This window comes from Rhinichthys klamathensis, unplaced genomic scaffold, assembly GCF_029890125.1.
Source record: "Rhinichthys klamathensis goyatoka isolate OS25496 unplaced genomic scaffold, OSU_Roscu_1.1 h1tg000463l_1, whole genome shotgun sequence".
Lineage (NCBI taxonomy): Eukaryota > Metazoa > Chordata > Actinopteri > Cypriniformes > Leuciscidae > Rhinichthys > Rhinichthys klamathensis.
The window spans coordinates 160,530-174,814 of NW_026606952.1; the positions used below are offsets into that span (position 1 = coordinate 160,530).

At 46.7% G+C, this 14,285-nt stretch overlaps 1 protein-coding gene across 1 annotated transcript in view; it reads left to right on the forward strand.

Annotated features, from left to right (window-relative positions):
- The window catches only part of LOC130071863 (NACHT, LRR and PYD domains-containing protein 3-like), a 134,656-nt gene extending 125,474 nt beyond the window's left edge, over positions 1-9,182 (forward strand). The window contains exons 10-11 of the mRNA XM_056236774.1: positions 17-599; positions 7,836-9,182. Of these exons, the coding sequence (XP_056092749.1) occupies positions 17-599; positions 7,836-9,027 (1,775 nt within the window). The 3' untranslated portion in view covers positions 9,028-9,182. The remainder of the gene's footprint in view (positions 1-16; positions 600-7,835) is intronic.
- The last annotated feature ends 5,103 nt before the right edge of the window (positions 9,183-14,285 follow it).

A 14,285-nucleotide genomic window follows, 5' to 3' on the forward strand; every position in this document is an offset into this window, starting at 1 on the left:
CTCTTCTTGTGTTCAGACGCCTGTGATCTCACACTGGATCCAAACACAGCACACACTCGACTCATTCTGTCTGATGAGAACAGGACAGTGACGAGTATGTTTGAGAGTCAGTCGTATCCTCGTCATCCAGAGAGATATGATGGAGTTATTCCTCAGGTTCTGTGTGGAGAGAGTCTGACTGGACGCTGTTACTGGGAGGCTGAATGGAGCGGGAGACGTGCTGCTATATCAGTGTCATATAAAGGAATCAGCAGGAAAGGACGGAGTGATGACAGTGTGTTTGGATGGAATGATAAATCCTGGAGTCTGTTCTGCTCTGATAACAGATTCTCTGTCTGGCACAATAATAAGAGGACTGTTATTCCTGTCGTCCCTTCATCCTCTAAGAGAGTAGGAGTGTGTGTGGACGTGTCGGCCGGCACTCTGTCCTTCTACAGCGTCTCTGACACACACACACTCACACACTTACACACACTCAACACCACATTCACTGAACCCCTCTATGCTGGATTTGGGCTTTATGATTATAACTCTTCAGTGTCTCTGTGTGACATTAAACAGCATCCTGAGAGAAACAACAGTGACACACACACACCCGGGTGAGTGAAATATACTGTGTGTTAGTGAAGGATTTCTCCAGACTGAATAATAGTTCAATCCTCTGCTCTTCATACGTCACTGAACACTAGAGATGCACATATTGGGTTTTTGCTGATACTCCATATGCTGATATTTCTCATCATACTGTATTTTGGCCAGTACCAATACATATATATATTTAATTTTTTGTTTGGAAAGAACACAAAGTCTCTCCTGTGCAGGGACTATAAACACATTATTATTATTAATTTGAGTTAGTTTTGAGCTAAATCTATTTCTTCATTCAGTGTCAGAGTTGTGAGGTCTCTGACTGATTTACTGATATTTCTCAAAAGCTCCTGATCACACATGATCTCTAAACTGTAATTTGCTATTAGTTTTCTGTAATTTTCCAGCTGTAGTGTGATCTTCTTCTCTATTAATATTCCTGCAGACGAGGAATAAGACAGAAATAGTCAAATTCACTCAGTATTACTTGATCTATTCCAGCACTCGCTCAATTACAATCAAGCACAATTAACTGTAGACAGTTGTGTTGTGCGCAGTAAAACGAATCGGTTACCTAACGTAACCTCGGTTCTCTCTAGATGAGGGAACGAGTATTGCGTAAGCTAGCTTACGCTGCGGGAAAGATTCATCTTTTCTGAGAAATTGAAGCCAAAAATTATCCTATAATTTTGTATCCATTGTCAACGCAGTTCAGCTGCAGCAGAGCATGAGCAGGCTAGCTAGCAGCTCATTGGCTCGCTCACAGGGAACTGCTTAAGCCTATGAGGAGACACGAATGAACTCTCGGCCAATGAGAGTCTGACCTGCTCTCATTGCGTCAGAGCCCGCCGAAACGGGCGTGGTCAGAGAGTATAAATTCGCCTCTCAGGCTGCAAACTCTGGTTTTCATAGAATGAAGCGAGAACGCTAGTAGCACAAGCACGGCCAGGAACGCAATACTCGTTCCCTCATCTAGAGAGAACCGAGGTTACGTTAGGTAACCGATTCGTTCTCTTACGAGAGGTTCTCTCGTATTGCGTAAGCTAGCTTACGCTGCGGGAACACCTGGTCAACGCCGTGCGTGCTAAGCATCCACTATGAGTCCCAGGGGGGACCCCGGGGAACCCTTATGAGTGGGAATAAAATATGTACATGTGACAAAGGCCAGCGGAGCGGGCCGGGGATTGTGAAGTACATAAGCACATGATAAGGAGGGACAGAACGAGACCGGTCTGCGTGAATAACTCCCTATAGTGCAGATCAACCAGAAGAGCTGTAACATACTAGACTGCAAGTAGTTTAGCCTGCAAGGCGGGAACTTCCAGATTGTAAAATCTGATAAAGGTGGAGGGGGAAGCCCATCCCGCTGCCACACAAATATCATGAATGGAAATTCCGCTGGACCAAGCCCACGATGAGGCCATGCCTCTAGTGGAATGGGCCCTGATGCCCAGAGGGCATGGCAGGTCTTTTGACGCGTATGCGGCTGCAATGGCATCAACTGTCCATCTGGACAGAGTCTGTTTCGAGGCGGCCAACCCCTTGGTGCGCCCACCGAACGAAACAAAAAGCTGCTCAGCTCGTCTGACCGGAGCAGTGCGAGTAAAGTATAATCTCAGGGCCCTGACCGGACACAGGAGATTAGAGTCAGATTCGCTATCGGATGCAGGCAGAGCCGATAGGGAAATAACTTGTGCCCTGAATGGGGTACCAATCGCTTTTGGGACATAACCATGTCTAGGTTTGAGAACGACTAAGGAGTCATTGGGCCCAAACTCCAGACAGGAAGCGCTGCTGGACAGCGCGTGAAGGTCTCCCACACGCTTCACTGACGCGAGCGCGAGCAGGAAGATGGTTTTGAGCGAAAGGTATTTGAGATCCACGGTGTTTAAAGGCTCGAATGGGGGGGCTTTCATAGCTTCGAGAACTATGGAAAGGTCCCAAATCGGCACCGACGGGGGGCGTGAGGGGTTCATCCTTCTAGCTCCCCTGAGGAAGCGGATGACTAAGCCATCTTTGCCCAGTGACTGGCCGCGCCGGGGTTCAGCGAACGCCGCGACGGCTGCCACATACACCTTGAGAGTGGATGGGGACATGCCCTTGTCCAGCATCTCTTGGAGAAAAACTAGCAAGGAAGGAACCTCGCATGACCGTGGGTCCACGTTTCTGTCGGTGCACCACTTAGAGAACACAGACCATTTAGACGCATAGAGCCTTCTAGTAGAAGCCGCTCTGGCCTGCATGATCGTGTTTAACACTCCTTCTGGCAAAGCAACGGGTAGTCGTTGATCACCCACGCATGAAACGCCTAGCGCTCTGGGTGGGGATGCCAGATCGTGCCGCGAGCTTGGGAGAGGAGATCTGTTCTGACTGGAATGGGCCACGGGGCTGTCTGTGACAGCTGAGTGAGCTCCGGAAACCAAGTCTGACCTTCCCAACGTGGGGCTATGAGGAGCACCGAGTGGCGTGTTTCCCTGATTCTCTGAAGCACCTGCGGTAGCAGAGAATCCGGAGGGAATGCATAAAGCGGGCGGCTGGGCCAGGTCTGGGCTAGCGCGTCCTCGCGTTTTGAGAAAAATATTGGGCAGTGGGTGTTTTCTTCTGAGGCGAAGAGGTCCACCTCTGCTCTGCCGAATATCCGCCACAGCTTTTGGACTGTGAGAGTGTGCAGGGACCATTCGCCAGGGGGAATGGGGTTCCTGGACAGACTGTCTGGACCGTCGTTCAGATGGCCCGGCACGTGCGTCGCTCTGAGCGAGAGCAGGTGACACTGGGACCAAACTAGGATGCGTTCTGTCAGCCGGAAGAGTTTTCTGGATCTGACTCCGCCCTGACGGTTTAGATAGGAGACCACAGCCATATTGTCCGAACGGATCAGCACATGGTGACCGTGAATGCGCGGCAGAAAGCGCGTGAGCGCGTTCTCGACCGCCAGCATCTCCAAACAGTTTATGTGGAGGAGACTCTCCTGAGCTGACCAGGGGCCGAAGGCCGGTGAGCCCTCGCAGACCGCACCCCAACCCATGTTGGATGCGTCTGTCGAAATGACTTTTCGGCGAGAAAAGGTCCCCATGGAAACGCCCCGCTGAAACCATTCTGTCATGGTCCATGGCTGCAGAGCTGTGATACAGGTCTGCGTTACCTTTATCAGCTGGCGGCCCGTGGTCCACGCGCGGTGAGACACACGGCTCTTCAACCAGAACTGAAGCGGGCGCATGCGCAGTAACCCCAGCTGGAGCACTGCTGAGGCCATGTAACCCAGCGCCTTCTGAAAAGTTTTCAGAGGTGTGAGTCTGTTCATCTGAAAAGATGCGGCGAGACGCTGCACACGGCACGCGCGCTGTGTAGACAGACGAGCCGTCATTGAGACCGAGTCTAGCTCTATACCCAAGAAGGAGATAGTCTGACTGGGTTGAAGTGCGCTCTTTGTCCAGTTGACAGAGAGGCCCAAACTTTGGTCGAGGAGAACTGTACGATGAGACAGTAGCTCCCTCTGTGATTGTGCCAAAATCAGCCAGTCGTCCAAATAGTTCAGTATTCGCAGCCCCTGACTCCGCAGGGGGGCGAGCGCCGCATCCATGCACTTCGTAAACGTGCGGGGTGCTAGGGATAGGCCGAACGGGAGGACGGTGTATTGATAAACCTGGCCTTCGAAGGCGAAACGTAAGAATGGCCTGTGAAGGGGATTTATCTGAATCTGAAAGTAGGCATCTTTCAGATCTAGTGAAATGAAGTGAGCATTTTGAACGGTCTCTTCATTAGAACTTTGTTCAGAAATCTGAGGTCTAAGATTGGTCTGAGGCCGCCGTCTTTCTTTGGAACCAGAAAATAACGGCCGTAAAACCCCGACTCGCTCATAGATAGAGGGACTCTCTCTATAGCCCTTTTGCACAATAGTTTTGCTATCTCTGAACGGAGCAGAGTCACTGCTTCTGGGTTCACAATAGTTTCTAGCCGCACTCGGAAACGTGGAGGGCGGCGGTGAAACTGTAAGCGATAGCCTAGCCTTATTGTGTTTAGCACCCACTGGGAAATTCCCGGAATAGCTTCCCACGCTTTGAAGCGTAACACTAAGGGGTAAATGGCTACATGGTCCCCGTTGCTGCACACAGCGGGCCGCGCGGGCGCGCTCATCGTGTTTATGACAGCAGGACTTACACTCAGAGATGAGTTTAAGGGCCGTGTAACAGAGTGAGCAGAGGTGGGACGCGCACACGGGCTCGTGGGCGCGCTTATGTACTCTGAAACTCGAGCGGGTTGGAACCGCTTTATGAGAGTGGGCTCTGTGAGACACACGGGAACTGAAATGCTTTTGTGTATGAGTGAACACAGTGTTGTGGGCACATTTACTACACGTGAGGCTTTTATGCTCTTTTTGAGATTTCTCTGGGTCGCCGTGATAACGGCGTTTGTGCTCATGCAAGCGGGAAAGGGAACCGGCTTGGTAATGGCGGGGTACACTGCTGTAGTAGCCGCGTGAGCGGGGACTAACAGAGGGCGAAACTTTGACGGCGGTCCGGCCTCGGCGGGAGAGCGCCGTCTTTTTCTCAGCTGTGCTAGGCAGACTTTGAGTGATCAGGTTTCAGCGTGATCCTGGACCGAGGCCCACGGGGAGGCGGCGGTCTGTGGCGGCTGTCAGAGCGAGAACGAGGGCGGCCGCCCTGTCGTCGCTGAGAAGTCTGACTGTGCTGAGCTGGGCGCTGGGGTGGGGCTCGTGCAGGAGGCTGGTCACGTGAGCGGCCTGCAGAGGAGCTAGCGCGACGAGGCAGAAAACATTCATGGCCTGGGAGGCTTTCTGCACTTCGGAGAAACGGTCAACGATACCCGTGACAGCAGATCCGAAGAGGCCGGACGGAGAGAGCGGGGCGTTGAGAAAAGCGGCGCGCTCGGAATCTCCCATGTCGGCGAGCGTGAGCCACAAATGTCTTTCAGACACGCAAATGGCGGCCATACATTTCCCCAGGGCTTGAGCAGCAGACTTTGTAGCGCGAAGGGCAATGTCCGTGGCGCTCCTCAAATCCGCGACTGAGGGGGGATTTTTTCCGCTCTCGACCCACTCACGCAGTAAATCACCCTGTAGAATCTGGAGGACGGTCATGGAGTGAAGTGCAGAGGCTGCTTGGCCGGCGGCTGAGTAAGCGCGCGCGTGGAAGCTCGAAGTCGCTCTGCAGGCTTTAGAAGGAAGCACAGGTGATGAGCGCCATCTCGTGGAGGGCGGGCACAGATGTGCGGCGACCAGGTCCTCTACAGGGGGAATGGAAAGATAGCCCTTTTCTGCGGCTCCGTCCACAACGCGAAGCGGGGCGGAAGAGTCGGAGCGAGTTCTGGCAGAGAGCGGGGCATTCCAGGACTTTGTAAGTTCCGCGTGCAGTTCGGGCAAGAAGGGCGCGGCCCGTTTAGTGACGGGAATCGAGCGCTGGCGGAAATAGCTGCCGTCCATACGGTTGATGGTCTGCTCGGGGGGAGGAGACCAATCGAGCCCGAGGCGTTCGACGGCCTGTGAGAGGAGGCGCACTAATTCCTCCTCAATTCCAGCGCGGGTCCTAGAGGATTCTCGGGCCGAAGAGGCGTGAGAACCGGACCAATCCTCACTGTCTGAAGCGAGAAGCGAACATGTCTCCTTGATGTCCGCGGCGTCGTCGGAGGCGACAGAGCGGCCACTCGGCGGCAACTGTATGTCCGGAAGCGGCGGAGAAGGAGAGCGGGAGGCGACAGGCTCCGGCGGGATGAACGCTTCTGGCTGGGGTTCCGGCGGCCTCTGCGAGCGGCGTTTCTTCTTACGCGGCGAAGTCGAAGGCGGCGCGGAAGCAGCTTTAGTGGCCTGAAGTCGAGCCCGCAGGGTCGACAACGGCATCTCCTCGCAGAGATCGCAGCCGCCATCGGCGAGGGCGAGCTCGGCGTGCTCCAATCCGAGGCAGAGAGCGCAGATGACGTGGCGGTCTCCAGTCTCGAGGGGAGCGCGGCAAGAACCGCAGGAGGAAAAACGAGACATCTTTACAAAGACGCTCGGCTCTTTTAGATACACACACACAAAACAAGAAGCTTTTGATAAAGGATATGAATCCGTCGGATGGCGCTAGCTTGCAGGACGGCTGAAGGTGGCGAAGACGGCCGGCTTCCTCAGTCTCCCAGATGCTCGCTAGAAGGTGCCTTTTCCACGACGGCGGCTTCTCTCAGGATCAGCAGATGCGTGTAGCCTCGCTGAAGAGATGAAAATCAGAGTTTGCAGCCTGAGAGGCGAATTTATACTCTCTGACCACGCCCGTTTCGGCGGGCTCTGACGCAATGAGAGCAGGTCAGACTCTCATTGGCCGAGAGTTCATTCGTGTCTCCTCATAGGCTTAAGCAGTTCCCTGTGAGCGAGCCAATGAGCTGCTAGCTAGCCTGCTCATGCTCTGCTGCAGCTGAACTGCGTTGACAATGGATACAAAATTATAGGATAATTTTTGGCTTCAATTTCTCAGAAAAGATTAATCTTTCCCGCAGCGTAAGCTAGCTTACGCAATACGAGAGAACCTCTCGTAAGAGAACAGTTCTTTACAGTCAAACTCATTTATTATGTGTGATAATGAACATTTCTGTCCACCACAGACTGCTGATGCTCTTTGTCTGAACACCTCTGTGAAAATATCCACAGTTAAACACTGATTTATAGAAGACTTGACACATTATTCACCTTCAGCTTATTGATGGAGAATATAGAGTTCATGTATTCTAGTTAAACATAGAGAACATAAACATAACCTGACAATGATGTGCGAATTAAACTCATTATAGTATATATTTGTTTGTTATATTTGTTTGTTATTAGTGAGTGACATCACAGGTGTCAGTCACAGCATTATATACTAGCTTTATATTTTCTCTGTCAAACTGCCTGTTAAATAGTTTGTTTTATAGTAAACTGTTTGTGTGTTGTTGGTTTTGAATTGTTGGTAATACTTTAAAATAAGGTCCCATTAGTTCACATTCGTTAATGCATTAATTGTTAATGTTATAGTCAACTGTTCATTGTTAGTTCAGGTCCATTAAATAATATTGACAGAAACAACTTTTGATTTTAATAATGTATAAATAAACATTAACTGAGATTAATAAACACTTTAGTGTTCTTCATTGTTAGTCCATGCTAACTAACGTAGTTACAGTCACTGGGGAGTTTTATTGATTAGATTATTCAACACTGAATCTTGTTTGAGCATAACCCCCCTGACTCTTTGCTTCTGCCTTCTTCTGGTTCTTCACAGGTTCTCTGAGCCCAAACCTTCTGGGCTGGATATTCACCCGCTTCTGAACTGCCAGTCTTGTGTCCATATAGCTGATTCTGATCAGTGGCTTCAGATTGAGCCGTCGGCCTGTACAGATGAAGGAGGGTCAAAGTTCAGGGTCCGCACTGGCCCAGGCCGTTACGAGTGTGTCAGGACCAGAATGCGATGGGTCTGTGCCTGTGTCGTCAGCCTTCAGTACCGGACCGTAGACGGACTCTTCCTCAACACAGAGCTGGAGAGGCTGCAGTGCAACCGGATCGGTCCAGTGATGGACGTGACGGTGATCTCAGGGAAACTGGAGGAAGTTCATCTGCCCCATTACGCCTGTTTAGGAGAGTCTGACCCCTCTCTCAAAGATGCTGTGAAAGTGCTCACCGTAAGAGACGAGGGAGTAACCACAGAACCTGTGCAGTTGACCCGATTCCATGCCAAGATTGTCCAGCCATCCTTCTCTATTACAACATTGATTTTAAGTTGGATAATGCGAGTGGAAGAACACTGCGATCTTCTTCTCTACATGTGTTCTCAAGATCCTATCATTCTACATCTCTACCTTTTTCCAGTTGATGATTGTGCAAAAAAAAAAGTTGAGGAAACTGAAAAGTCATTTTCATCATGCATCATCAGGCATCCCAGACCTGGCAGGCCACTCCGGATGAGAACGCCACACATGCTTGCCGTTCCTGGTGCCGCCGCTGTCAATCCCGAAGAAGGGATCACACTCACAAGAGAAATTCCCCCAAACTTCTTCAAGGTCAACACAAGTCTGGAGAATGATCTTCAAATGACTCTCATCAGAGAAGAGGATCAGAAGAAAGTCTGGACTACAACAATAAAGAAAGAAGAACTTAAGAAATATGAGCAGCTTCTGAATAGTGATCAGAGTCGTCCTCAGAGAGACGAGCCGCGTCTGAATAGTGAGGCAGATAAAGCCAGATATTTTGATAATCATTGGTCAGATCTCATTCAGGGCGTTACTAATGTCCAGATCATTGCAGATAAACTGTGTCAGTGGGAACTAATTCATAGGGAAACATATTCAGAAATCACACAGAGTTTAACCAGTCAGGAGAGCATGAGAAAGATCTGTGACATTATAAGCAAACACAGTGATGCTGTGAAAGCTAAATTCATCTCAGTTCTTCAGGAAGAGAAGCTTTACCACTTTTGAACATTGGTGTCCGGATCCTGTCCTGACAGTCTTGTCTGTTTTGTCTCTGTTCAATGTCTCCTTGTTTGTATTGTGTCTGAGCACATGTCTTTGTCTTTGTGTGTGTTTGCCATGAGTTCCTCTAGTCCCGGCCCCTTGTTTAGTCCTTGTCTAGTCCTCGTTGTATTCACCGGATCTGTGTGTGTGTGTTTTATTTTAGTTCTTATTTTGGATTCTCTCCATATTTGATATTGTTGCTATCTAGTTTTTTTTTTTTTCTCTACTTCCCTGCAAGGTTGCAGTCTTGTTTAGTTTCTTTTGTTTGCAGTTCCAGTAATTATTTTCTAGGATTTTCTTTCTTTTGTTTTTACCTTTCATTCTTTTGCAATCTTTAGTCATTAGTTTCATTAGTTTAGTTTAGTCTAGTTTCTGCTTTTTTATCTTGTTGTCTTGGCTTGTTGAGTCTTGTCTTGTGTGTCTCGTGTTGGTTCCTGTTCCACCTGGTCTCGGACTCTCCAGTCTAGTGCCCAAGGCTTCTCTAGTGATGATGCAGGAAAATATGGCTTTATCAGAACTTTTCAAAGTATACTTCTATCAAAATATTCATTCATAGTTACATTATAAATAAATCTCACACCTGTGTTTGTGCATCTGAGTAAATGTTCTATGGGGAAGGTCAAATGAGTTCAATTAAAATACCCGCATTTGTTTAACTGCGTATTTCATAAATGTTGGTAAATTTATGTACATTTTTCTTGGTGAAAAATTAGCCATAAACTATGAAATGTAGAAATGTACTAAAAAGGATAGTTGTGGCATATATAATCCAGCTCTTTTTTCAAAATTATAATCCTCTTCAAACACAAAGTTTTATTGAACTGCAATGAGGAACAATAATATTGTCTTTAAATAATAAAAGCTCTTTTTTGTAAACTTTATTTTGTTGTCAGAATTTAACATTGGAATGTTTTGGACATTTCACTGAATGGAAATTTTTATGTATTGTATATACTTAAGGTGAAGAATAAGACGACACAGACACGAGATGACTTACACAGCAGGGTCTTGTGTTTTACTGAACTTGACTGTTCATGACGTCACACAGGTACGGGTAGAACAACCTTACAAAATACAGGACAGAAATATTCTGAATGGTAGACATTCTTTATAATGTGCCTCAAAGTAAAATTGTCATGGGATAATGCACAAAAACTAATATTTCATTTCTCAAATCCCCCGGCAGTGACAACATACTATACCTCTAATGTTGGGTAAGTTGAGCCACTTCTGTCACTAGCTCTATTTCTGTGTCCTTATGAACCTTTCCTTTATTTGTCCTCATAGAAGACAGCTGAAATATGATTTGTTGTATAATAATGCTGAAGCACAGATATTTGGCAGTGAAGAATATGTACTCTGAGCTTCATGTCCTCTACAACAGTCTCAGCCTTCCTCCAACATCAGGACACCTGAACGAAGCCTCCACAAAATCTGAAATAAGTGTTGTTACGGCCGACTCGTGGCCGCAACAATAGGAAAACCAACACAAACGATCAATATAACCAACGTAGTTTATTAAATAAATCTAGGGGTTTCACAAAGAGCAATAATAAATGTTATGCCATATGGAATCTTCCAAAGTGCCGACAGACGCCAAATCCCACTACCACCAGGAGAACAAAAGGCGAACCGTGGATGATGTCATTTCCCCGTACGCGCCTCCTCCATGCACGACAAACGGAACCTATATCTCCACCTCCTAATTTGCATCAGATGATCCTCATCTTCACCGCGGCCTACAAAACAAGAGATAAAAGGAAAACAAAACACACACCCATAACAGTGTCCAGTGATGCTCTTGAAAGCAGCCGAGTGTGTGTGTGTGAGAGAGAGCGTTCTGATGATTTAGAACATAGGTTCTCAAAGTGCGGCCCGCGGGCCAGTGGCGGCCCGCCGAAACATTTCTGGCGGCCCGCGATAACATCTGTAAAACTGTTAAAACTATTGCTTTGAAAAAATGAATATCTCCGTTTAGTGGTGTTTAGCGGCATCCATAGGCATAAGCAGTAATTACATGGTCCGACCGACCGATCGCACTTGACCTCACTCCCAAGGCCACCAGGAACAGTGGTTGTCTACACAGGAATAGGAATCGTGGCCAACCGAAACCAGCACCACAAATCCCATTGCAATTTAAAAGGGTATGTTGACCAAGTAATCAATATTCAATATGACTTAATAATAATCTTAACAATGTCAAGCTTATTAATAGCCGCGTTTCCATTACCTTTCAAAATGTTCGCAGGCGCGAACACTTGCATTTTCCTATCAACAGTGGAAACAACTTAAACTAGTCTATCATTTCTGGTCATACAGAAAATAATAATGCATTATTCGCAACTACTTTTATTTGTGTAAACTCATAACAAGAAAATGTGCTTTTGTAAAATAAAATAAAACAATCAGTAGCCTAGGCTACTACGCGCTTTCATGATCTCCGTGAACTGGAGCGCGAGAACTGAAACAAAATATAGCCTATGTAGGCTAAAGCTTAAAATGTGCACTTTTAAACAAACAAACTCGAATCGAAAGCAAATACCTGATTATGTATGAATGAATGAATGAATGAGGCATTTATATAGCGCTTTCATATGTACTACTGTACACCCAAAGCGCTTTACAATCATATCAGGGGTTCTCTCCTCAACCAGCACCAGTGTGCAGCATCCACTTGGATGATGCGACGGCAGCCACAGTACAACGGCGCCAGTGCGCTCACCACACACCAGCTATAGTTGGAGAGGAGAGAGAGTGATAGAGCCAATTCAGTGGATGGGGATTATTAGGAGGCCATGATTGGCAGGGGCCAATGGGTGGAATGTGGCCAGGACACCGGGGTAACACCCCTACTCTTTACGAGAAGTGCCATGGGATTTTTAATGACCACAGAGAGTCAGGGCCTCGGTTTAACGTCTCATCCGAAGGACGGTGCTCTTTGACAGTATAGTGTCCCCGTCACTATACTGGGGCGTTAGGACCCACACAGACCACAGGGTGAGCACCCCCTGCTGGCCTCACTAACACCTCTTCCAGCAGCAACCTGGTTTTCTCAGGAGGTCTCCCATCCAGGTACTAACCAGGCTCAGCCCTGCTTAGCTTCAGTGGGCAAACAGTCTTGGGCTACACGGTGATATGGCTGCTGGCCATATCCGTAATTCGGATTTCACCGTAATCCGTATGAAAGGTGGATTTCTCTCTAAAAGCGCATCTGCTTAACAGCGGAGATGGAGATATGTTTTTAGCCGACACTTAGAAAACAATAGTTTATTAATAAACAATTAAAATGCCTCGCTGTTTTTTCAGACGCATTTATTATCATTAGCCTATAACTCACCTATAAATCAGGCTAGATCAGACACGTACAGGCTATATGGCTCTTCTCATTCATCACTGCGGGAAAAATATAAATTCCAGGTTCTAATTTGGCCTTAGAAAACCAGTAAAATCGACATGTTTTCCATATTAATTTGTGAATATTTAAAATGTTTAATAAAGGGGCAAAAAGTCATTTAAACAAAAATCTGAAAAAGTCTGTCGATATTTACTTTTTTTGCGCAGCAGTTGGTGAAGCCAGTTCAAATTAAAATTTTGTTCAACTTTGCGTTTTAAAAAGACAACAACCGTTCATTTTTTCGTTTTTCAGTTACGGGTTAAAAAAGATAGAAAATAATATGCAAATCTGCAATAATGGAAACGCGACTGACAAGCAATGATAGAAATGAATGATGATGATGACTTCTTTGGTAAGCTTCTATTTTAAAAGTTTCTTTCTCTCCCCCCCAAAATTTTCACAAGTTTTGCCAGGTTTAGCCTCAGTTATGAATTAAAATGTGTTTATTGCAACTAATGTAAACTGTAGAGATGCAACCTGGTCATTAAAATAATTTCAAATGGGATTTTCTTTTCAGTTTTTTTTTTCTTCGTTTTCTCCCCCGCCACTTTGGCGGCCCTCAGTTCAATGTTGGGTTCCTAAATTGGCCCTCACCTATCAAAACTTTGAGAACCCCTGATTTAGAAGCAGAATGTGAGATTCGGCACATAGAGCTGGAATATTTCTTCTCATGTTGCTCCATCAAGTCATGGTTTAGTGTGTAGGTGCAGCACAGTTTGTGTCTCCAGGAGCTTCTGTTCTGCTTTTGCACACGTTTCTCCTCCAGCGGCTCCTGGAAAACATCCACAGCACTGCAAGTGTATGTCAGGACAGGGTTTTATCTATTTATTAAAATGATCATCTGTAAAGGTGCCTAACTTTAAAGTCTGGACTACAACAAAGCTTGCGCTCTTATTGCTTTGGAGAAAAGATGCTGTTCATTTCACACATTTGACTGCTGTGTTGTGATGAAAACAATGATCTGTCATGAACTTCAGCATCAACTCTAGATAAATATGTCCAATAGAGGTTACATCATGGACTGTTGTTGTTGTGAGATTTTTTGGCATCATTGAGCTGATAGGAATGAAACACACAGGACACATGAACTCTAGAGAGAGCAAATGGGATCAGACTAGATTTTTAAGCTTTTGAAATCTTTTGTCTTGATCACATTCCCAGGTCCATTCAGTTTCAAGAAGCACATCTGACAAATTGGGTATGAACTTGTCAAAATACTGCAGCACAGAAACCTCTGCAGAGCTTGTTTGTCTTCTGGTTCTGGTAACTGGACTACAGCTATTTTTCTCCTCCTCTGCTTTCAATCCATCGGCTGTGAGTCCATGAACAATGTTTGTTTAGTTTGAGATTGTGCTCTCTTGCTCTTTGCAGGAGTTTTTTGATTCAGCAGTCATGTTCTTGTGCTGTTTCTCCCCACACTTAACAGATTATCTACAGTGTTTTTCACTCCATAGTACAATCACTAAATTAAATTTATATATGTTTTCAGTGTGTCAGTGAGGCCATGTTTAAACTGTAAGCTGCTGTGGTTGTCCTTCAGCAACACATGGAGGGATATGAGGCTGGAGCTGAACAGGAGCCGATACTGTTGGTTGTCTGGCCTTGTGTTGACAGAGGAAGGCTGTGATTATGTGTCTTCAGCTCTGAGTTCAACCCCATCCCACTGGAGAGAGCTGGATCTGAGCTACAATCACCCAGGAGATTCAGGAGTCAAGCTGCTCTCTGATGAACTGAAGGATCACTGCAGACACTCAATTATGTCCAATACTAATACTGACAAACTGTACTGCTCTGTTGACATATTCACTGTCTGGCATTATAATTACTA